This window comes from Leptidea sinapis, chromosome 23 (assembly GCF_905404315.1).
Source record: "Leptidea sinapis chromosome 23, ilLepSina1.1, whole genome shotgun sequence".
Lineage (NCBI taxonomy): Eukaryota > Metazoa > Arthropoda > Insecta > Lepidoptera > Pieridae > Leptidea > Leptidea sinapis.
The window spans coordinates 11,227,145-11,252,722 of NC_066287.1; the positions used below are offsets into that span (position 1 = coordinate 11,227,145).

Below are 25,578 nucleotides of genomic sequence, written 5' to 3' on the forward strand. Positions count from 1 at the left end.
AAATAAGTACATTCAAAAAACGAATCTCACCATGTAGGAACCTCATGTTCTAAAAAAAGAACATCGGTGGACTTCAACCAATAAAATTGGGTTATATGGATAATATAGTAAAATAATAGCAACAGATTGTTGTACTCATACACATATATCTATATCGATGGCAAAAATTTTGAAGGTTGCAAGAAAAGGAATGATTATAATTGATTAACTTACCCCTGTTGGACGGCGCACGCGTTTTACCTGGGTGTGACACCATTTTCTGTTTGAAACAAGTGACAGAGAGCAGTAACTTTTAGCTTTTTTACTCCCTTTGTATAGTAAGGTTATATTTCTAACAATGAATTTTTGCGAAACTGATACATTTCAGCAATTTTTTTTATTTTTTTGGATGTTGTAAATATAGCACTTCAAGACTCAGGAGGTTAAATAAGGAAAAAAACTAATATTTAAAAAAAATCTATATTAATTTTGTTCACTTTTTGCAACATAATAATTTATTTATTCATCACTTTTATTTGTTATATACATCCAAAAATAATTCACTGTCTTGTTTTACAACTCATGGGATAATTAGTAATTATCAATCAGGTGGATTTCTGGAAACCCTGCTGTATAAAACACAAAAAAATTTACTTTGTACTAGCTTAGTTTTGTACTAACCTAAGCACTAGTATCAGCAAACCTTCTATAAAAAATTAAGAGAAACCTCCCTTACTAATAATAATACTTTAAATATATTAATTATTTGACCAATTTGACTGAGACATTACAACAAGTAAATAAATAAATAAATAAACATACAAACAAAAAATAATTTATTCAAAATAGGTCAAAAAATTCCACTTTTAAATGTCAAATGTTAAATATTTTATCATTTAGAACCATTTTGTAAAAGTCTGAGATTTAATGAATTGGCAAGAAAATTATTGCCACTCTTACAAATAAATATTTACACCTTCAACATTTTACATTTTATTTATGCAATATGATATTCAAACTGATGCAAAAAAAATACTTAAAAGTTTTGTCTTGCGAAAGTAAAAAAAGGAACCACAAAAAGAATGTAAAGAAATAAAGCTAAATTGTGAGCTTATGAAATAAATTACAAAGAAATATATAAGTTTACCCAAAAACCATTCCCAACAGTATTTTATACATAAGCTCTATAATATTATTATGCCCTTACAAGGCAAGTCACTTGCAATAAAAGTAATTAAATTTAAACTATAATAATACTAAGTGATATTTAACAATTAAATAATAGAAATAAAGTTTGTCAATATGGGTACTGATAAAAGTGACCCTGCTATAGAGAGAAAAAAAGAGCCAACCAAACAGGTATTTCATGATATTAACATTGATGTATTTCCTTTACATGCATTACTTACAATAAAATTTTTACAGATGTGATGATCATAGCCTAATTATAAATAGCAACATAGACTTTAAAAAAAGACAACTTGAAATGATAGAAGAGGGATATAAAATTAATATTATTTGATTAACAATTGCTTAACAACAAAAATATTGGAACTTGAAATAGAAAATTAGAAGTATTAAAAAAAGAAATTAGATGTACAAGAATTTTGTTACATTTAATATTATGTACTAAAAATGAGTTTCAATAAATTGCCTTCTCCTAATATTGCCTTTTAGTGTACTTGTATGTATTGGTACTCTAGTGGAGTGGAGCATGATCTTCATGACAATTTCTTCCTCAATAGACTTGTACTCCAACTAACATTAGCGCGCACCGTCGTGTAATTCACGAAAATTTGAACTGAAGGTTAACGGAACTTAATTAAACATAAACTGATTAACAAAACAAAATTAAATAAGTGACTCTGGGCTCAATACCGCATTGTCGCTGACTACCTACAATCTACATATTTGATTGTACAATCACAATACATAGATGGCGCTAGCACGAACATAACGTACACTAAAACGCGCTGTCACTGTTTGTATATGATTTATAGTCAATTCAACTGAATACGTCTTCAACGGTGACCCGCATCCTCGTGTTTCCGAAAGGTCGATATGACATGAATACCATTTTTTGTACAGGGTTCGTACTTGAAAAGTATTGAGCCTTATTAATTTATATAACACTAGCGGACTCGACAATCCCGACATTCGACAGACTGCAGACGTGTTCCTGTGTAATGTATACACGTCTTATATTGGAATAAAACCGGTTCAAACTCCAGCCGTTAAGAGTTCACTAAAGCCCAGAACACACGATGAAACGCAAATGCAACAAAACCCTTTTGAAATTATTGATTTGAAACCACTTTCAACCATTTTCCACACACGCTGCAACCACAATCATTTCGGTTTTCGTTGAGAAATACGTGTGCATAATGAGTTCTTCAAGTGACGAAGAAATTGTGCGTTATGATTTATTTAGTGTAAATTTTAACCTTATTTATAATCTTGTACTCTCAATGCAGAAATGAATACTTCGTTGCCAATCGCAATACTGTAATTACTACTATTTAAAACTTATGTCAAATCACTGCACGTTTTATATTAAACCAAATTAAATTTATACTTAGGCAGTCTCGCCTCTTATTACGTAGTATTTATATCCTCTTTGTTACCGGGCAATGTATTTAAATCGAATAGATAAACACAGCTGCCTCTAAAAGCCACGAACATTGTAACACACGATCACTTAACACCAGGTGACCCGTACGCTCGTTTGTTTCCCCATTGCATAAAACACTATTTCAACTTTATTATATATTAAATATTTATTTATCGCGAACCCCATTTTCCCCTTACCAAAAATGCTCAATGTGGCTAAAGATTTTCACTTCAAAAATTTCAGTTTTCCTTTACAGCAGGTCCTCCGGGCACAACAAACCGATTTTGAATTTTAGAATTGCTTGCTGAAGATTGAGGACTCACTTCAATTTTGGCCGCTATTTTTATTTTTTTGTTAAGAATTAGAATTTCGATGCACAAAAATTGCATTTACTCATTTTTATTTTTACTATTAATCATTTACAGAAAGAACCTTATGCTAGCCATAGTCCCTCAAAACTATTTGGACAGTATGTCTGTAGGATCAAATCTCTTGTATATACCTATATCTACCTTATACGTGTGTAATTAACAAATATTGATAACAATATAATAAAAAATCTAATTTTTAGGCAAGGTTGATAGTAAATACGGTAAGCGTTTTTTCAAAGTTCCATCACCGTAGTAGTTATATAAATGATTTGAGTTTTCTTTAGTGTTACTCCGCCAATATTTGTTTCGCCTCTACACGAGGCATCCTCAGGACATGTTGTCTCGCCAAAATCTAGCACGAGACTCGGTCAGTTCAGTCTCGTGCCAGAATTGTTAAAAGACAAATATTGGGGGAATTAACACTAAAGAAAATTCAAATCATTTATATAATTATGGATTTCCGCAATGTAAAGCCTACTTCAATATTTTTTTTACTGTAGTAGTTATTAATTCTAGGTACCTCGAACTTACCAGCGGACATCGACCAAGTATCGTGATTGTGCGAAGTTGAAGAAGGGTTATGTTCTTGATTGTCATAATTGTTAATGGCTACTAAGTACATGTTTTATTGAAAGTCAAAAACTCATTCCAAAAAGAATGCCTCAGACCTGAGAAGAATGGGCACAACAAAACTCAGCGGACTTTATTTCATCAAATAATATGTTTACAAAGTAATATTGTACAATTAAACTTATTATTTAAAGCCTGCGGGCAGTCGCTCCATTCCCGATCTGTGGCATCATTAAGAAAGTCATTCATGTTATAGTAACCTTTACCACACAAACATTTCTTAACAATTCTTTTGAATATCGTAATACTTTTGTTTTGAACATCTTCTGGGATATAATATATTAAATACCTTAATCTTGAAGAATGTTACAGACAGCTGCTGTCCAGCATCATCTTTACCCAGTGAAGCTATGAAGATGTCGTATCTGTAATATAAAAAAATACGGTTTAAACTACTTTAATACAACTAGTTACTACATACTTAGTGTTATATACATCACCAGAAAGCGCAAAAAATTACGAACAGTGTAGACAGAAAATATCGACGGTACGGTACGTGACTCAAATATCCGGATAGCATAAAAAAACATTCGGCCGGATATCGTTAATTTGCTCCTTAGAATTGAAGAGTTCCATTACTTTGTCGTGGTTCCCATAATCAGAACTGGACCAAACTCAAAACTACCCTTAAAAGACATTCTTTCCAGTAAAAAATATCCAACAAAATCGGTTGGCGTGATATTGAGTTATTTGTCCATTTGTCGCGCACAAACTTAATGCAAATTTAAGACTTATCTGGTCTTCTCATGGATGCTATTGTAAGAACTGGACCAATTGAAATGGCACCACAAGAGAAGCTTTCAGATAAAAAAAGGGTCATCAAAATCGGTTCACCCAGTCGAATGTTCTGAGGTAAAAAACATAAAAAATATACAGTCGAATTGAGAACCTCCTCCTTTTTTGAAGTCGGGTGACAAGATAATTAAATATGTTGGTGGTGACCTCTTAACAAGTTGCTCGATCCGGTTCTCCCGCTCACGTATCTCACTGCGCAGCTTGCCGATGTCTTCTAAGAGCGCGCGTTTTTGAACGCTGAACATGTCGCGACGTGCTGCGATCTCCACCAGACGCTCGTTCATGGCCTGGTTAGTGGTAGTTAGCGTTAGAACATGATTATTATTATATTATTAGGTTATGAGGTTCCTTTGGACAATATTTCGGCTTAAAAGTGTCACCAATATTATTAATCTGATTAGTTAATATGATATTAAGTTCTATTTATATATTTTATTTCAACGATATTGTATATGTGTTGGAAGGCTCCCATAATATGGTCCGACGATCTAGTCAAGGTCGCGGGAATACGTTGGATGAGGGCAGCGCAAGACCGATCGCCGTGGAAATCTTTGTCCGAGACCTTTGTCCAGTAGTGGACGTCTTCCGGTTGATGATGATAATGATATTGTATACTGTGTATGGCTACTACCCTCTAATCCGCTGGTGTCCGTGTTGCTTTATGGGTGCTGTTTTTTATTTTGGGTTATCCAGAACCCTGGGAGCACCAGCGCATTATAATACGCCACCTTTATTTAATGATATACTCACCGCGTCGAGATGAAGCCTCTGTTTGTCTATGGTGAAGGCGGTGTCGTCGAGGCCAGCCAACGCCCTGGTTGCGTGCGCCACCCGTAGCCTCAGTAGCGCGTCCTCGACCCGCGAGCGACGCCACGCGTCACGTCTTGCGTTCAGCTCCTTCTCGCCTCCATCTACGTTCAACATCGACGTCTTCAAACGGCTTTGCTGTCATTGCAACATAATATACTTCAGTAATCACCATAATTAACATTTTGCAAGTACACATACATACCTACATCATTATAAAAAAATATTAATATCTATGCGTAAATACTGATGAAATTTTAGTGCCCTATAAAGACGGCTTGAAATGTTTTGGCTAGAGTAAGATAGGAGTTATTATTAACAGAGCAACACAAACCAGTTTAATGAGCTCCGTGCTCCTGACCTCCAGTTCTCGTGTGAGTCGCCGCATATCGTCCTGAAGCTTCCCTGTGTGACGTTCGAGGATCGCCACTCGCGCCGCGTGTCGTGACTGAACCTCCCGCAGTCTGGAATATTCACAACAATCGAAAATTACTCGGATCTCGAATGCTGTATTCAAAAGATAGGTACCATGAAGAAGACAGTCACTAAGAAAAAGAAAGAAAGAAAAAAGGAATAATTAAGGAAATTAAGCTACCATTAAATAGACCATGAAGAAGACAGATCCTAGGAAAAAGAAAAAAGTAAATAAATAAATAAAGCATCAGCTATAAAAAGGGGACTAAATAAAGCAATAAAGCTGCCATCAAATAGACTATGAAGAAGATAGTCTCTAAGAAAAAGAAAAAGGGAATAAATAAAGTCACCATGTATTAGACCATGAAGAAAATCCCCAAGAAATATAAAAAATGAAATTAATAAATAAAGCTTATGCTATGACAAAGTGAATAAATAAACAAATAAATTTACCATGAAATAGACCATAAAGAAGACAGTCCCTAAGAAAATGAAAAATGGGAGCGTTTGATTCCACAGTGGCTGATCAAGAATAAGAACCTACTTAGACAGTAAAAAAGTACCATATTGTAACAACACATATTCACATAATATATTTTATTTCACCAACTATAGCAATTGGTGAGAAAACAAGACCAAATAACATATAAAGCGCAAATCAATTTGCTAATTTAAAAAAATTGGGTTGATTTTATTTAACTCGAACTCAAGAAACACTTGAAATAATTATGTATATTGTTATAGATATACTATATGATAGCTAGTATGTAGCATTACTAGCTATTTGTGAATTTATATATCTAAGTGATTCAATGTATAGTGCAAAACTTTATTTTATCTATATAAATAAAATGATAGAGGTTGTGCGCGCATCACGGATAAACTACTGGATAGATACTTTTAGTAGGTACATAATAAATGCTAATACAATATAATATTTAACAACTATAACCACATGATTAACTAAAGGGTACAGATGGTAAGCTTCATACAACCACGCGAAATGGTTGCACTGCTACAATTATCAGGGTGTCAGTGTCCACTGGCCGCTTGTTGCGTACGCGGCGAGAAGCGACGAGAACCGGAAATAACAGTTTGCCGATCGCACAGACAGTTGACAATCTCAAGGTTAGCGCGACACACGTTTTATAATTGCAAGACAACAATTGTTTTATTAATTGCAAGCTTTAATAGGAGGGAACTCTTCAACATATGGACATGAAACGTTTAATACTTATTTGTTTTAGCTTATGTTAAAACAGCATTTTTAATGAAAGTTTATCATGATCAATACATGGTTCTTATTTCTTGCTTTCAGTCTGTCTTTAAAAAAATGTTTTGTTTAATTTATCTTAATTTTTTGTGACAACCCTACCAAAATAGGTAACAATTTTGTCGGCTCTTAAGAAGCTTATCCACTGTACCTAGTTACTCATGTGCTAACTAGACAGATATGAGGATAGTGTACTGCACACGTGAATCAGTGCATAATATTAATAATTTCGTAAGGACCTGTTTTCTTTTTCAACAAGTTCCGCGGAACATTCTTTTTCAGCTTGGGCACCTTCCATATGGGCAACGCGTGCGCCAATCGTTTCCACTTGGTAACACTGCAAGTTTGGATACATTACCATCATATGTGTATCAAATACTCGTGTTTACTTACTAAACCATATATTTATTATCTTTTTTTAGAGAATCTTGAGTTTATACTAGCTACACCACACGGTTTATCCATGTGTAGATTTAAATCTTACATAATTTATATGTCTCGACAGACCCTCTTGCTGCTAGACAACCGATGAAAACAGGCCAGGTTTATTACTTATTGTGCGTGACAAGCTACGTCTTCCACGCGCGATTTGTATGTCACTTTGTGGTAGTTAGCAGTTTACCTCAACTCTTTCATTGGTTTCACAGATGTATTTTTAGACGTATAAATGGTCTAAGGTTTAAATATTCACAATGGTAAACTAACATTTTTTTTTCTTCTTACATTCACTTTGTAAGTAAGTAAAAAATTAAATAAGTATTAACAAACAAATAAATTTCACGGTTAAACAGCATACTCACAATAGAGTAGAGGGATTCCTTCTGTGACTGTAGAACTCTCTCCATACTGAGCTGCTTGCTATCCAGCTTGCTCATAATCGCCTTCGATGCTATAATATGACATCAAATGTGACAGGTGCCAATGAGAGTGTTAAAACAAACATTAATTGTGTACCTATTAGATAATCAGTGTTAGAAAGTTGCCTATAAATATTACAATTTAATATACGTATTACATACATTAACTGAAATAAATTATATTTAATTCATAACAGCTTAGTTAATGGCGAATTATAAATTAAAAAGTCGGATGCTTTTTTCATAAAATTACACAAAAATTAACGTATAGTTTCTTTTATTTCTTACGTTGTTCTTGTTCTTGGTTTCATGATTTAGCATAGAGACATATTAATATTTCAACACAAAACATCAAATAGTAGACAAATCAAAAAATAATAGGAAAATCGTGTAAATTTTACAATTGGTAATATTGGCGTCAAAATGATGTCACCAAGAGGTTTTGTTCGATTCTCAACGCGCGGGGATTATACATACTAATGTTTATGATTTTACCTTTTAGCTGCATATGGAAGATTTTCTCCTCGTTTTTAAGAGCCAATAACTTCTGTTGCTCGACGAACGAGCAATGCATAGCGCGCTGTTGGCTTTGCGTCACTTGACTCGCGTATCGCTCTTCTTCCTATAAGATGGCAAACAGGATGATTTTTGGAGCAAAACCTGTTTTGTAGTTAATGAGTTTGCAGCTTATGTTGTAATAAAGATATTGGAGAATGCGAACTGAAGCGGGAACCTAAAACTACAAAGTAGGCTCAGCAAACCGTTGCAGGACGCCACTCATGTCAGAATTTTGTAAATAAACACCACCGACGTGCTTCGCTCCTCGCATTCGCTCTCTGTTTGACGTCGTGCATACAAAGCCAGTAATAATACAACTATCTCACTCACGCCTCGCTTCGCGCGCTGGGTTTGTCCTGGCGTGACACGCTTTTCGGTTCGCGACAATGAGTGCGACAAAAAATGTCTATTATTAAAAATCACGAAATTTATTTTACTGAAATTCGCCGATATGATTTCTTTTTGTCTTCCAATTTTGATAAGCTCGAAGAATCAAATCGATGGCATCTCGGTCCGAGAACGACATTCGTATTTTTAATATTTCGACACTACAATAATTTAACAAAGTATCAAAACAAAACGGTCATACTAAACATTCGCGATATTGTTTGTCAAATTGTCCTTGACGAGAGATTATATATGGTATGTCAAAAGTTTACAAATAATTCCATTGCCAACTTCAGTTAGCCAGACCCTAATCTATGATCAATTTTATTCGAACTGTATTTTGTTTTTAATTCTGGCCACTACAATACGGATCCGTAAAAGCTACCATCACCGGATACAGGCAAGGCACAGCGGCGATTTTTTGTCGTCAAAAGTTAATATGCAACCATTATTGTGTTGCCGTTTGGAAGTCGTCGTAGCTAGTGAAATTACTGGGCTAAAGAGACTTAATATCTTATGCCTCAAAGGGATGAGCGCAATTGCGATGACACTCAGAATTTTGATTGAATCAAAAATCTTAAAATAAATGAATGGCACTGCATTGTGATGGGCAGGGCTTTTCTTGGAAAAATGCTTCACACGCCTTTGGAATTGCCTCTGCGAAAAATTAATTTACTTTTTTCCCTAATGAAATGTCGTTTAGACAGAATTACTGGCCAACACATACCATTTATACACAATTATAGTTACCTATATTCACATTACTATACAATACTATTAAACTTACATTCAACATGTCCTCCAATTCTTTAGCTCTCTTTTCAGCAGACTTTGACTTGTCTAAGGACTCCGTCAACTTCTCCTTCAGCTCTCTTATCTGCAATATATTATAATTTTATTAAAGATCGAAATATAAAATAATAGAAGGTAAGATTAATTAAAATTTTACCAATAAACTCAAACACGCACAAAAGCACTAGAATCAAGTTTAACTTGTATGTGACATGACATATTTTGAAAAATCCTATTGTTAAAAAAGAAATTACTTGGTGATCTTCTAACGCGAAAAGCAGGTTTTTATTAATTACAGCTAATGAACCATCTCGATCAAGTCATGTTAAAGAAAAGAACAAACATACCTATATAATTAGATAATTTATACGTCTAGATAGTCTCTTGCTATTAGACAACCGATGAAAACAGGCCAGGTTTATTACTTTAGTGTGCGTAACAAGCTTCGTCTTACATTCGCATTTTGTATGTCACTTTGTGTAAGTGTGCGTGCATTGCTCAAAATAGAGGTCAATCGTCAACTTCAATTTTTATCGACGATTTCAAAGCAGTCTATATAGACGTATAAATGATCTAAGATAAATGATCAATTTAAATGTTTGAAATCTTCTCGTCGTTTTCCTGAGTCAGTATTACTTACTAGGTGACCCGACAGACGTTGTTCTGTCAATAAACGGCTCGAGAGATATGGTAAATGCGTGGGTGGAATCGTGACACAAACGTAAGACGTAAACCTTCCTTGAGCTTCAACGAATCTATTACAAAAGATTTGATTGAGATCGGTCGAATAGTTTAAGAGTTATTAGGGAACATACAAACATACATTCTCTTTTATATATTTATAGATTAGGTAACACATATTATATTAAAGATTAGAAAAAAATATGCCTTAAAAATTTAAATATTATTAAGTAAGTAAGCGTATTTATTTTTCTTTTTTACTACAATACTCTCTAAAAGAAACAAATACTAACTTTACTCTGTACTGTGCTCAGTGCCTCGTCTTTCCGCCTCTGGTCTTCCAGTATCTTCCTGTTCTCAGAGTGCAGCTTGTCCAAACTGTTACTCATGTTGCTCAGCACTCGCTGGAGTCCTTGGTTCTTTAAAATAACGATAAGAACATTATAAATCCAGAGCATTAATGCCGCCCACCAAGAGGATTTTGTTAAAGGGGGGGGGGCGTAGACAAACCAAGAATACATCTAAGGCTAATGCGAATCAATCGGTACAATCTCATAAAATTCGCTTGCCAATAGAAACAACTTTATTTTGTTTATTGATAAGCATATAATATTATATATTAAGTAATGCATCAAAAATACTCAAACGTCAAATACTCAACGCCTTACGAATAAGTAAAAAAAAATAATGTAAATTACTAAGTAATACATAAAAGTTTGAGTACCTACTCAGTACAGTAGATGCAAGATCAATCCAAATATACTAGGTCACATTGAAAACATAAAATTAATATTTAGTTTATTATGAACTTGAAATGATAACATTAAGTTTTTAAAATAAGGAACTTACAAGTGACACGAGATGAAGGCAATTCCATTAACATAATAATCATTAATATTTGCCCACTAGTAATTTTTAATTTTAAAGTAATCTTATCTACTTTTATCATTTTTAAGTTTATTTAATATTGATGATCAACCCCAATAAAAAAAACTGATATAAAATGTTTTGTTTATTTTATCTTAACTTTTTGTGACAACTCTACCAAATAGATAACAATTTTTCCCGCTCTTAAGATGGTAAGTCTCTGTACCGTTTATTTACTCATGTGCTACTACGCACTAAATCACAGTACAATTATTTCACCTCGCTATCCCACGTGACGTTGTTCGCGGCCGTTTCCTGGTACGCCATGCGTAGCTGCGAGAGCTGGTTATTCAGCGCCACGTTTTCCTTCATGATGTCCGCGTTGTTTCCTTTCTGCTGGTCACAGAATGCCTGTTGCTCGCGACACTGCTCCGCCATATTGTTCGCTTCGGCCTCCAAAACGGCATAATCCTGTAAAACGGAGTCGCTTACAAACTAACATTAACAATTTTATTTCAGGATAGTTCTGCGTCTACCCGCTTAAACAGTAATGCACTGAAATACTGTGGTATTGGATTGTAGTTTAGTCATGTAAAGTAAGTAAAGAAGAAGTACAAATAAATGTAACTAATTTAAGTCAATGTGTAATAGGTACATGAATCACAATAAATAAATAAATAAATGTTGAACTAATAAGATATCAGTTATAAAATAAATGTACTATAAATCACGCCATACATTCTTCGCGCAACTTTAGAAAAATTGTACTCTCTCATGGCGCGCTTAAACCAGTTTAACTTCAAAAAATATTGAGATCTTTTGCTTTTGTGCTCTGGCATTCACAATACTTTTGCCACTCATTCTCTATAATAAAGTTTAGTAAACACAACTTGGGGAGTAGTAAACATGCACTGAAAATGGAGAAGGCCCGACACCGATCTCGCAGAACTTATTATATTATTAAAAGTATCGTAAGACATTAAATTAGCTTTATTAGCAAACTCACAATGGTCCTCCGAATGGTCCGAAACTAGTTGGTACCAACACCGATGAGTTGTGAGTAAAGCCGATTTAAATAAAGAACTTTAATTATTGCGGTTACTAGTTGACATCATACATATATACCTCTCTAATATGTCTAATATCCGTGTCTCGCTGTCGTAAATTTTCAACAGCTCCTGCCCACATCTGCATCATTTGCTTCCTTTGCTCCATGCCTTCAATTACCTAAATTTACAACAAAGAGTTACAAATTTTAGATACTTATTTTAGACTGCACCAATTCACTGTTTAATAATATCAATATTGTATTCAAATTCACTTAATCTTGTGCGCAGGTTTGCATGGAAATACATATATTAAAAATACTGCTGATAGTACCTACGTAGTGTATGCTGAGTGTACTGTGGCGTCTATAATGTACGTACCAAAATTTGTAAATGATAAGACATATTATGGTATGATATACAATAATTGACACAACACAGTACATTGTGATACAAGGATAGAAAGTAGGTTATTGGAAACGAGCTGTCATTAACAAGCCCCAGCCGAAGTCAAGGGTTTTTAACGTTACCCAGTTTGCAATCGTATTTCCCAAACAAACCAAATAATTAAATATGTTTATTCCAAAAATGTAAGTACATAGGTAAATAGAAAATAACAAATAATAAATTATTCTGTAAATATAAGAGTAAAAATTGAGAAATTCAATTAAATTTGCTGCTGTTCATGGGATGAAGATCGTTCAAATCGATGACTTATAAATCTAAACTAAGCTGTAAGAGCGCTTTCACACTACATCCGATCAGAGTCCGTGAAAACACGGTCGGGAGTAGTCGTAGAACTATTTGTTTGCGTAAACTAGACGCACTAGATACGACTTCCGTCATCCGATTTCTTTCCGTCAACCGTAGAAATAGTGTTGTACGACTATTTCTGACCGTGTTTTTACGGATACGGATCGGACTCTGATCGGATGTAGTACGAAAGCTGAGGCTGCATTCAAATTTAAATTCAAATATTTTTATTCAAAATAGGATGTGAAATCACTTATTGAAGTCAAAAAACTACCACCCATTCCAAAATGAATGCCTCAGGCCTGAGAAGAATGGGCGCAACAAACTCAGCGGGCTTTGTTTTTTCATCAAAAATATGTTTTACAATTAAAGTAACATTTACAAAGTAACATTGTACAATTAAACTTATTCTTTAATAGCCTGAGGGCGCTCGCTCCTTTCCCAATTTGTGGTATCATTAAGAAAGTCATTTATGTTATAGTAACCTTTACCACACAAACATTTTTTAACAATTCTTTTGAAAAACGTAATACTTTTGTTTTGAACATTCTCTGGGATCCTGTTGTAAAAGCATATACATCGCCCACAAAAGACTTGTTAACTCGACTTAGTCGAGTAGTAGGCATTATAAGCTTATGTCTGTTCTAATTAAGTGCTCGACCGACGCGACGATCAGCGTTGATGTCGGTCGAACTTAGCGCGTACCATACGCGCTGACCATGTTACGTTTAGTGCTCAGCTGACAGCAAACTTGATTACGCGTGCAGATTTGCGAAGAAAAATGAATCCATTTTAAACCTCTTTAATATTTGCGTACTACTTACGCAAGCCATTACACAATAGAAGACGGAGAAGATATCATGTTAACCCTATTATTATAGAGCGTCAAATTGAAGGAGAAATTATCGACCGACGTCAGCGCTTGACCGTCGGTCGAGCACTAAATGCAGCCTAAATAAAATTATCTAACACTTGTATTGAAAAAAAATATATTTTTTTTAACTTTCTTTTACGAGCTCCATGGTTACTTTTGCAGCTCAGTTATAAATCAATTTAAAAAGTTTAGTAGCAAGAAGTTTTTTATATATAGAATAAAATCGAATACGAGGAAAAATTAAAATCAGTGAATACTCAAAATCATTTTAAATGGTTGTTTAAGTACCAATTTTAATTTAATTATTTACACAACTTTATTTTTACATCAGCATTTGTTAAAAATCGAATAGGCTGCATACGCGTTAGCTTCCGTTGTAAAAAAAGTCCAGTCTCAAATAACCACCATTTTCTGATTATAAGTATGATGAAATAAGCACTTTTTATTCCTTGATTTGTTTTTTACTGCAGCACTGTAGGTTATTGCAAACTCGCGACGCCTTTTTGCAATTGTAACTCTTTTATTATGAGAAATATACCATTGATTTTATGATAATATATACTTTTAAAATAAGTTACGATATAAACACAAAACAGACATTTAAAACTTTCTCAAACATCGTTACAAAACACGTCTGTTAATCATGACAATCAGAATAATATCACTTCAGGATGACCAATATAATATTACGCCTCCACGAATAAATTTATAAATAATAAACATAAACACAACCACTGAATCTAGGAACATGAAAATTGAACAATCAGTTTCTTTAAGACATTCAGTGGGATTTTTGATATTCGGATGGAATTACAAAAGTAAAATGTTTTTGAATCTTGATGATTCATGACTTCAGTAACATTCTGAACCAGTATTTTGGAAGAAAAAATATTGTAATACCTGAAAAGAAATCCTCTCACATGCTCTCTCCTCAGCGTTTAGATTTGAGACAAGTTGGACAAGACGTTCTTGCATGCAGTCATGTTCTATCTTCAACTTTTGTCTTTTAGTTTCTAATGCCTGTAATCAAACAATTTATTATGAATCTATTGATTGAAGAATAGTCCTTGAAATTGTTATGAAAATTGTTAAATATAAATAAAAAATAAGTTGTAATCTTAGACAATTTAAACATCTAGATAGAGCCTCTTGCTGCAAGAAAAGTGATTAAAATAGGCCAGGTTTATTACTTTAGTGTGCGTGACAAGCTACGTCTGACTTTGTGTTAGTGTGCGTGCATTGCTCAAAATAGAGGTTACCTGCCAACCTCAATTTTTTTCGACGTTTTCGCAGCAGTCACATTCTATCTAGACGTATAAATTTTTTACTTAATCATCATAAAAATCATGATCATCATCATTTCAGCCGGAAGACGTCCACAGCTGGACAAAGCCCACAGATGGCCATGATGATCAGTCCGGTGCTGCCCTCATCCAACCTACTTACCTTGGAGTCCTACACTACGTCTTCCGGTACGTGGTCGCTTTCGAGAATTTTAATGCCACTGTCGGCGGGCCAACGACCGTCCATCGAGCTATGTGCCCTGCCCACTGCCACTTCAGTTTCTTAACCATCTCAATTTTTTTCCAATAGTGATAATAAAACTGTGATTACCTTGATTTTGGATAGATCTTGTTTGGTAAACTGCTCAATAGCAGTTATATCCCCAGCACTCCGGTCTAGGGCAGCTCTCCATTCCTGCAGGACTCCACGCTCGCCACATACTTCACTCTTTAGTGAGTCAGCCTTCTTGAGAAGACGAGCAATTTTATCTATAAATAACGAAATGGAATAAGTTGCATATAATATGTTTATATTATAAATTTGTTGCTATTTAAATAAAATGAAACAAATATCACATCAAAGATGGAGGCATGGATGGCATGTCTCCTAAGAACCACTATGAACATTCATCCATTTATTAATACTCCGCTTATAAAGACCGACCACTATTAACGACGGAATATCGCACAAAATTGTCCGGTTAGAACAAAGGCGAGCGGTTTTCTATGACAATAAGTGATAAGGCGAGCAGGACGTTCAGCTGATGGTGATTTATACGCCTGCCCATTACAATGCAGTATCGCTCAGGATTCTTGAAAAACCCAAATATTCTGAGCGTCACTCTGCTCTGCGCTCGTCACCTTGAGACATGTTAAGTTTCACTAGCCCAGTAATTTCATTAGCTACGGTGCCCATCATAAAAGAATATCTCCGCCCCGCGTTTCAAACAAGCCCGCACATCGCCTAATGTTTATTTTACGACAGTAATTTGCGGATGATAAGTACGCGTACAAAAACGGCTTCGACAAAACAAAAAAATTCTCTTTTACTTAAACAAAAAAGTGTTATAATACAACGTTTAGAAGCTGGCGAGTCGAATGCAACTATTGCGAAGGAATGCGGTGTTAACCATTCAACAATTTCCACAATTAAGAAAAATAATCACACGATAGAACCTTTGTTCAGTGTGAATGTTTTAAAACCTAAATGCGTAAGAGTGTAGTCTCAAGAGCGAGTTGACTTGGCACTCTTGGAATGGTTTAAGTTGCAATGTAATGTAGGGAAACCGGTAAATGAACACACCCAACAAAAGGCAATATTTTTTGCTTAAGAGCTGCTGAATAAAACTGTACCACTCCCAGTGTTTCCAACCCTAATTTTCAAAATATCAGATTTTTCTAAAAACTCGGTGGGCTATTTATTCATTGAAATCTCTACTTTTTGATGGTGCAAAAAAACATACAATACTATCGTTCTCAGAAAATGCAGAGAAACTAAAAAAACTTGAATCTAGAATTTTTATATTGCATGTACAATTTTGAGCTACTTATTGAAATTTACACTTTAATTACTCGAAAACGTAAGATTCCATGTTACATTGATAAATATAAAAATTGTAAATCGAAATATACTACTATAGTTAACAACTCAATAAATGAATAAAGTTAATGTTTAATAAGACATCTACAATAATATTGAGAAAGTTGTAGAATTATTGTTAGATTATGTGTATAGATGCCTATTTATTGCTATTTTAAGAAAACTTATACACCTGAGTGAACTACAGAAAATTCTAGTTCATAATAAGGTATTTCATTGAGAATTCATACCTGTTATTTAGTAGCAGCAAAAATATGAATTACAATTATTAATCAAATCTATTTATAAATATAAAAAGGATAATGAGTTGGTGTTATACTGTCCTTTATACATTTATCTCTAATATATAAAATTCTCGTGTCATGGTGTTAAACTTTGAACTCCTCCAAATCGGCTTCACCGATTCTCATGAAATTTTGAGTGAATATTGGGTAGGGCTGAGAATTGGACAACATCTATTTTTCATCTCCCTAAATGTTAAGGCAGGCCACACAAATTTTTTTTTTCAATTTGTTTGATTATGAGTCAGCAGTAAAAAATACATAAAACTTCAAATTTTCACCCATCTACGATCAACACTTACTTTTGTATCGCGATTTTAATATCGGCAATACAACGTTTGCTGGGTCAGCTAGTAAACTTATGTATTTAGTTGATACATAGTTACAGAGACATTACATTGTGTTTGTGCACATTGTGCAATAAACATTTTGATTCCAATGTTTTTCACATATAATACTATGTAATTATGTGTCTACATTATGCATATACTTAAAATATTTTAATAAAAAGCAAAAAGTCACTTTTTTTAGTATGACATGTGAGCAGTCCTTAGCCATTATTATAACTGATTTCTACTCTACAAATATTTCTTCAACTTGTATCCATTGTACCTAGAATGCAATTATTCTTATTCTATGTCAATATCCATCTAGTTTAAAAAAGTGCTGTATATGAATCCCTTTTGATTTTTTTGCAAGGAAATATTTGGGGGCAGCATTGACTATGGGGTGACCTACTTTTCTTATTTCTACACTTAAACAAATGAATCACCCATAATAATAATACAAACTACATTACAATTACTAAATATATCAAATGTAAGAAAAAAAATATTACCTTGAAGGTGGTCAACCCTACTGGATATATTACTAGACTCCTTGTTACTTTCAATAACATCTCTTTCAAGCCGGTCAGCTTCATTGCAAGCCAGCTGTCTCAGCTTTACCTGCTGCTCCAGTTGTTGCTTATTTGCAAATAGTAAACGCTAAAATAAAATGGATCATTTAAACAGAATTAATTTTCATATGAAGCAGTAAGAGAAAATGCTTCTTAACAATGTACTGGACAAACGAACAAATATGAATTCAATTACTTCCTATTATACAAATTATTCTTAAGAATAACAATAGATACTCACAGTATTTTCTTGATACTCAGAATTAACATGCTCTTTGTACTTGTGTAAGTCATTAAGTTTTTGTTTTTGTAGAATTAAACTTTCCTTCAAACGTTGTATTTCGTCCCGCCTATATACATAAAAAATATCTAAAGAGGTTTATCAACACATCAAAAGATTTTATTAAATTTACTAAAGTAATGTTGTATTTTCTAAAAGTATGTATTAATTTTAAATATTTGTACAACACTATTTTAAGAGAGAGAGGAGAATTAAAATTAACCTTCCAATAAGAAGAGTCTCTAGGTTTTGATTGTCAGGATTTGCTAAAGGAATCCTAGTTCGTTGGTTCCATCCCAGCTCTTCTAACAACTGTCCCATATAACCCGGAACTTTTGCACTTGATTCGCTCATTGTTATTATTTACAGGAATCTAAACCAATAAATAATTATTATGTTTGTAATTTCCGATCCGACAAAGCAGTTTGATCGACATTCGATATAAAGTCAAACAAAAACAAAATCAATTTTAATCAAAATCGGCAACGGCAACCAAAATAAACAAACATAGATAAGATAGAGTTAGAGACATGTGTAGACTCTAGAATGTAGATGGAGCTATACGTTACCTAACCTAACTTATACTGTCCAAGTAGATAAGAATACTTTAGTAATATAACTTGATTTGAAATTTAATAAGTTTTATAACGATACTACATCAGTTTTATTTTAAGACCTAATTTATTTTTTATTAAATTTTATAAATTACATAGGTACTAACTAACTAGTACTAAAGGTACTTGGCATTTAATTTGCATCTTACATATTTCTATGAAAAAAAATATGTGCCAAATATATGATGCCTTGTGTGGACACAAAGATATTATGTTAAGTAGGTACGTTTAAACGTATCTATGACCGTTATTCTAAGGATATAATCCGTTCTTATATTATTTCATTACACGCAGTATTTTAAATTTCATGTAATTTGAAACGCTCCAACGCGTTATAGCCGGTGCATGATTTAACAACATTGAATTTAATTGCCGTTCACCGGAACGGGGTCCGTTTATTTCGCAAAAATGTTAGAGGTAAAAAGACATTTATACATTAAGGTAAAAAAATTATGCTTACAAATATCAACTAATATTACCTACTGTTTATAAATCTTATAAGTAAATGATATAAATTTAATATCAGCATAATAAGCAAAACGAAATAAAACAAATATACGAAAGTAGGTAATTAAGAGAAAATACGTTACAACGAAAATGTTTCTTACGATTAGACTGCTGCCATAACGATCAGCAAGTAAAATGGTAAATGTCGCGGGTAACAGCTAGTTATGCTTGTCCTTTAAAATGTGTTAAATAGCTCATGTCACGATGTATGTTCGGGATAAACTCCGAAACTAATCAACTGATTTTATAGGTAATTTCTGCATGTGTAGTTTGGTGTAACTGGAGAGATATAGTAGTTTTAAGTATCACACTTTTAAAATTGGGATTACGTTTTAAGTTAACAAGATATACTTTCAAAATAAAAAGGACTTCAAAGAGAATTTAATTTTGTACATAAAAACTTTATAGTCGGTAACCTTCTTTTAAGAATTGGCTGAAAAAAAACTTCAAAAACAAAACTATTCTTATTCAAAGTGGACGTTTCCGAATTACAATTTTACCATTCACATTTTTCTTTCTGTTTTAAATTTTTTTCAAGATCGATGGGTCTTGTTTTAAAAATTTATGCTAAAAAGCACATAACATTTATTTATCATGCCTCTTTCAGTTGAAGAATGTGCTAGGATCATGGCTTTTCTGGAACTAGGCATCAGTATGCGTCGCACTGCAAGAATGGTGGGTGTGACGGTACGAACGGTCCAGAAGGTAAAGCGAAGGTACGAAGAGACTGGACACCATCTGAGGAGACCTTGTAATGGCAGACCCAGGTGTACCAGTGCCCGAGAAGATCGTTATATTATTTCCACTGTGTTAAGAAATCGCCACCAAAATGCAGTTGAAGTCCAGCAACAGCTACTTCAGACCCGGAGGGACTACATTAGTGACAGTACAGTGAGAAGAAGACTTGCTGAAGCAAATTTGAAACCCCGAAGACCAGCGAGTGGCCCAAAACTCGAGAGACAGCATCGAGTAGCGAGCCTGCGATACGCCCGTGAACACATGCAGTGAGATGAAGAAGAATGGTCAAGAATTTTGTTTGCAGATGAGTCTCGATTCTCCCTTTACACTTCTGATGGAAGGCGAAATGTTTACAGGCGACCTGGTGAGCGATACCTTCAAGCCTGCATCTCAGAAAGAGTCCAATACGGTGGAGGCAGTGTGCATGTATGGGCTGGCATATCTTCAGAAGGTCGCACAGAGCTAGTAGCCATAGAAAATGGCACCCTCACTGGGCAAAGATATGCTCAAGAGATTCTCAATGAGTATGCAGGGCCGTATTTAGCAAATATGGGTGATCGATCGATGCTGATGCATGATAATGCCCGGCCACACACGGCTCATATCGTAAAAGAGTATATTCAGGAGGTCGGTATCAGCGTGATGGCTTGGCCATCAAGAAGTCCTGATCTCAACCCGATTGAACACGCCTGGGATGAGCTTGGGAGGCTAGTCGGAAATCGCAGACCACCACCTACTACCCTCAGGGCACTAAAGCAGGCCCTGGTAGAAGAATGGGAGGATTTTCTCCAACATCGGCTCCGAAACCTAGTGTTCAGTATGCCAAACCGGCTCGAAGCTGTAATCAGAGCTCGAGGAGGCAATACAAGTTATTAAAAATTAAATAACATGTAATACATTTTAGTTGAATTTTTTTTACACTAAACTAAAAATGTCTATTTTCATTGTTTTATCTTTTTTAAGTTAAAAATGTAACTAATGTATAATTTTAGTTTCAAAGAATTAAAGCCTATAAAATTTGCAAGAAAACGTTTTTAATCTTAAATCTCTACCTTCTATAGTTAAGAAAAAAAATTAATTTGAAAAGTGTGATACTTACTTTTGCAGGCCAGTGTATATTAAAAAGTATACCTAGTCTTGCCATAAATACTGAAATAAAGAAAAAAAAATCTATTGAATATAATACATTGAATTCTATTGCTATGCAGACGACAGCACTGGTGATGCCGTATACACGGGCCATGCAGGTCTCTCTCGGGAAATCGTCGACCAGTGCCGGGAGAAACTTGTGTCTTCTTTCCCCAGAAGACTCAAGTTTGCGCGTTTACCACTAAAAAAAACCATTTGTCGTATCACCGCTCTTCGACAACAATTCCCTTAAAGCCTTGCCTAGTATCGGAATATTGGGTCTCGAAATCTCGAGTGATTGTCAATTCCGTGGCCATCTGGAAAGCAAAGCCAAAGTGGCTTCAAAGAAGTTGGCTGTGATAAATAGAGCACTGCCATACTTCAAGCCAGCCCACATTTTAGCGCTCTACAGAGCGGAGGTCCAGCCACATATGGAGTATTGTTGTCATCTCTGGTCTGGCGCACCCCAGTATCAGCTCGAACCAATTGACCGCGTGCAACGCAGAACAGCTCGAATTGGTGGGGACCCAGTGCTCTGTGAACGGCTGGATCACTTGGCGTTGCGAAACGTCGCTTCATTGTATGTCTCCTACCGCATCTATCACAGGGAGTGTTCCGAAGAGCTGTTTAACCTGATTCCTGCCGCCGAATTCCAACTTTTTAAGCAACTGTTCGCTATCAAACTTAGCCGGATTATAAGCCAATCAAAACTAAAAATCAAAATGACTGCAAATTTCAAGCTAAACTAAATTTCAATTTTACTTACGAAGTCCTGCCTCTTATAACGTGGTATTTATACTTATCCTTTTTGTTGCGAGCTATTTCTGCTACGTCAGTTACACGCCGGATCTCGTAATCAATAATTACTCTATTTGTTAAATATTTTTTTAATTTAAAATATTCTGAATACCATGACAAAAAAGTTTCACGGTAAAATCTTACAACAAGGACTTATTATTTTAATGAAATGTAGCCAGTACGCCAAAACGGCAATTTTATGCTTAAACCACTATTATTAGTATCGGCCCTAGTCTCATTTAGTCTCAGCTTTTCAGAAATAATAAATAGCGAATTGTAAAACCAACGCATTTATCACGGAGAGTGTTCCGAAAAGATGTTTCACCTGATTCCTGCCGCCGAATTCTACCTTTGCACGACACCCCACAAATTAGGATATCATCCCCACCATTTGGATGTGTGGTCCTCCACAGTGTGGTTTTCAAGGACCTTTCTTCCACGTGCTACAAAGCTGTGGAATGAGCTTCCTTGTGCGGTGTTTCCGGGGCGATCCGAAATGGGTACTTTCAAAAAAAGCGCGCACACCGTCGTTATAGGCCGGCAAAGCTCCTGTGATTCCAATGGTGTTGCAGGAGAATGTGGACGGCGGTGATCACTTCACACAGGTGACCTGTACGCTCGGTTTCCTCATTTTCCATAAAAAATAAAAAAAGGCAGGCAAAGTAGCGAACGCCCGCTCATAGGTTTCAATATCTGTTATTTATTCCCTTTCTCTGTAGAATTCCTTTCAATAACATGAGAAAAGTTTTGAAAATTAGAACCAACTATATATTTTTAAAACAATAAGTAAATATTGACGAAAACCAAAGTCAATTTCCATTTTACGATTGTTACTGCCCAAAAAATTTTTTCTTGGTCATATGAAGACATCAGCAAACGTTTATTCATTAAAACATAAATAATCCTTACTTATAGATGTAATTAATGATTGTTGTTTAATAACAATCATTAAATAGTTTTATATAGTTCATATTAAATGTTTAATCATTTCATGAGTGAGATTTGAAATAGGTAGTTTGTGCTAATCTTGGTTGCTTATAAAACATAAAATTTTAAAATCGCATAATAACAGCGCGCTAGCCGATGTTGGTATAGGCGCCTATACTAAAACTATTTTCAAACGTAGTCTTTTACTGCATTAAGAAAACATTCAACATAACATTTTCTTGAAATACTGCCAAAAATATATAACGCTTGCAAGCTCTCTCGAAATAGAACACCCATAGATTAGTTTCACGTTGACGCTCACCTAGCGCTACACTTATTGTGTTGGTTTTTTATTTTGAAAAATGAGTGCTAGTGCGGCTTGTATATCGTGTCCTCTTTGCTTATACTCAGGGGTATTTCAAACGGCGCAATCACTTCGAGATAGATTAATATACGTTTCAACAAATAATATCGAGTGTCCTATTTGTCGGGAAGAAGTTGTTGGCTTAGATAAATTAACTATTCATTTATTTACACACGTCACGATAATTCCTTCGTATGATATTCCGACCAATAAACCAGTTGCAATACAAATGCAAAAATCTGAAATTAAACAAGAGAAGCGAGATACCCCATTGGTTCAGACTAAGAAAAGTAAAACGTCTGCTCCTAAAAATAGCACACCATCGTCACTGGCTTCACCACAACTTAAATTTGTAAAGATATATCCAAAATTACCCGCTGTTGCACTTAGTACGATGCCTGTTATAAACTCAAATACGAATTGCGGGAACAGTCCTCTTGTAATAGCAACAAAAAAGGATCTAATAGAAGATAATCTTAAAAACAAATGCAGTGTTTGCGGGGTTCTCTTTATAAACGAAGAAATATTGAAAATGCATAACAGCCTTATACACAACATTGAGGAAAAGGTTGAATGTAATGCAGCAAGGTATAACTGTCATTTATGCACAAAAAGTTTCAAAATGAGAGGGTCGCTTATGGTACATTTACGAGTCGCGCATTATGGCTTTACAGCAAAAAACAAAAACGAAACAAAGTTCCAAAATGATCAGAGTAATGACTGCGAAATTACTAATTCGAATGAGAATGACAAGGCACCGGAATTTATTTTGAGAAATGATGTCAAGCAATGGCAATGTGATATATGCAATAAGTTTTTTACAACTAAGTACTTTTTAAAGAAACACAAGAGATTACATACAGGTTAACTACCTATTGGTCTTTGCTTATGAGGTAATTCGTACTAACAAGCACTTACTCGAACACCTCATTTTACATTGATCTAATAAACACATAAGATAATAAACATGAGAAAATATATCATATAGATCAAGAACTTGACTTAAAGTTCCATATAAATATTATTTTTCTATATTCTACTATTCGAGCAATCACTTTCTCTAACGTATTTCACGGTTTTTTCAGTTCAAATTTAGAGACTACACATTTTTTCATTAAAAATACACTTCTAAATTATTATTCTATAACCTATATTTTCATGACTTTGCTGCAAGCTTATAAGCCTTTTATTGTGATATTTTTACAATGGATAACTGTAACATTTTTTTCACAGGTGAAACACCGTATGCGTGTACGCAGTGCAATAAGACATTCACGTTCCAACAGTCATACCACAAGCATCTTCTTTATCACAATGACGATAAGCCACACGCCTGTAATATTTGTGGCCGTGCATTCAAAGAGCTATCAACTTTGCATAACCATCAACGTATACATACAGGGGAAAAACCATTTGCTTGCGAAACTTGTGGTACAAAAATTTAATATTCATAATATATTTAACAACATTTTCAATTCACACATTTCATTCAGAAGTAACAATTTTTTTTACCTATGTAATTTTTCCAGGTAAATGCTTTCGTCAGCGAGTATCATATTTAGTTCATAGGAGAATTCATACGGGAGCTATGCCGTATAAATGTACAGCATGTGAAAAGAGTTTCAGATATAAAGTTAGTGTGGTCGTTATTTATTTTTCTATTTCCAGACATATTCGGGTATATTAATATAAGCCGTTGTATTTATCATTAATTTATTTACAGGTTTCCCAAAAGACACACAAATGTCACGTGCAGCCACCTGGCACGGTGCGGAAAACGTGTGATCTTCTTGAAAAACTTAAAAACAAAGAAAATGAAAGTTCTGCTAATGATAACAAATCTGTTACGAGTACGGATTTTCTGGAAATTGAAATATCAGACTCAAATGCCGAGTTAGCAAGAAAGGGAGCGAAATTGTCTTTAGAAGATATGGTACTCGAGAATTTTTGCCTCATTTCTGATTCTACCGAGGATTCAAGCGTTCATGAAATATCTATAAGTAATAGTAATAACAGTCTTAATGTACAGTCCAATTTATTTGAATCTAATATTGAAGAGCTTATAAACACCATTCCAATTGTCAGTGAAAAAGATATGCCCTCGCCTTCCGACATTTTTAAAAATCTATGTTTATCTAACGAGAGTAGCCTTGATGGCAAATGTGATACAAATAATTTAGGTGATCTCGTTTAAGTTGAAATAAATAAACTAAAAACATAAAATAAATAGTTTAATTAATCTTGAAAATATCTTAGAGAAAGTTTGTTAAAAGTTAAATCATCAAATCTTTGCGACATGTTTGTTACACTTATTATTGTACATATACTTACATTAAAAAAAAAAGTATCGGGAATGATATGATGATGATATGTTTAAGGAACCAAATTCAATTTTAGTTTTTTTTGCTGTTAGATTGACATAATTGTTTTTCATTTTAGCTCGGAGTTTGAGTAGTACTGATTTT

General features: G+C 34.3%; 2 protein-coding genes across 4 annotated transcripts in view; one reads left to right on the forward strand and one right to left on the reverse strand.

The window, feature by feature from the left end:
* LOC126971096 (coiled-coil domain-containing protein 39) overlaps positions 1-18,541 on the reverse strand; it is a 36,745-nt gene extending 18,204 nt beyond the window's left edge. The window contains exons 1-16 of one of the 3 annotated variants that reach the window (XM_050817229.1): positions 18,261-18,540; positions 17,999-18,107; positions 17,698-17,845; positions 15,310-15,467; positions 14,596-14,715; positions 12,148-12,249; positions 11,302-11,493; positions 10,449-10,574; positions 9,470-9,559; positions 8,233-8,359; positions 7,681-7,769; positions 7,120-7,217; positions 5,528-5,657; positions 5,137-5,331; positions 4,534-4,673; positions 3,881-3,956 (exon numbers count right to left, since the gene is read on the reverse strand). In XM_050817229.1, coding sequence (XP_050673186.1) covers positions 3,881-3,956; positions 4,534-4,673; positions 5,137-5,331; positions 5,528-5,657; positions 7,120-7,217; positions 7,681-7,769; positions 8,233-8,359; positions 9,470-9,559; positions 10,449-10,574; positions 11,302-11,493; positions 12,148-12,249; positions 14,596-14,715; positions 15,310-15,467; positions 17,698-17,845; positions 17,999-18,107; positions 18,261-18,391 — 2,031 coding nt within the window. In that variant the 5' untranslated portion in view covers positions 18,392-18,540. Of the gene's footprint in view, positions 1-3,880; positions 3,957-4,533; positions 4,674-5,136; positions 5,332-5,527; positions 5,658-7,119; positions 7,218-7,680; positions 7,770-8,232; positions 8,360-9,469; positions 9,560-10,448; positions 10,575-11,301; positions 11,494-12,147; positions 12,250-14,595; positions 14,716-15,309; positions 15,468-17,697; positions 17,846-17,998; positions 18,108-18,260 lie in introns of those variants that run through there. The other 2 variants (XM_050817230.1, XM_050817231.1) reach the window with 2 other exon arrangements.
* Positions 18,542-23,053: 4,512 nt separating this feature from the next.
* Positions 23,054-25,339, forward strand: LOC126971116 (zinc finger protein ZFP2). Its single transcript, XM_050817270.1, has 4 exons — positions 23,054-23,976; positions 24,347-24,544; positions 24,643-24,746; positions 24,837-25,339. Exons 1-4 carry the CDS (start codon positions 23,112-23,114, stop codon positions 25,305-25,307), a joined length of 1,638 nt encoding a protein of 545 aa, XP_050673227.1. The 5' UTR covers positions 23,054-23,111; the 3' UTR covers positions 25,308-25,339.
* Positions 25,340-25,578: the final 239 nt, after the last annotated feature.

Coding starts and splice junctions, on each gene's coding strand:
- LOC126971116 (XM_050817270.1), top strand. CDS start 23,112: ATGAGTGCTAGTGCGGCTTGTATATCGTGTCCTCTTTGCTTATACTCA. Junction 23,977..24,346: donor ACACAAGAGATTACATACAG/GTTAACTACCTA, acceptor TTTTTTTCACAG/GTGAAACACCGTATGCGTGT. Junction 24,747..24,836: donor AAAAGAGTTTCAGATATAAA/GTTAGTGTGGTC, acceptor ATTTATTTACAG/GTTTCCCAAAAGACACACAA.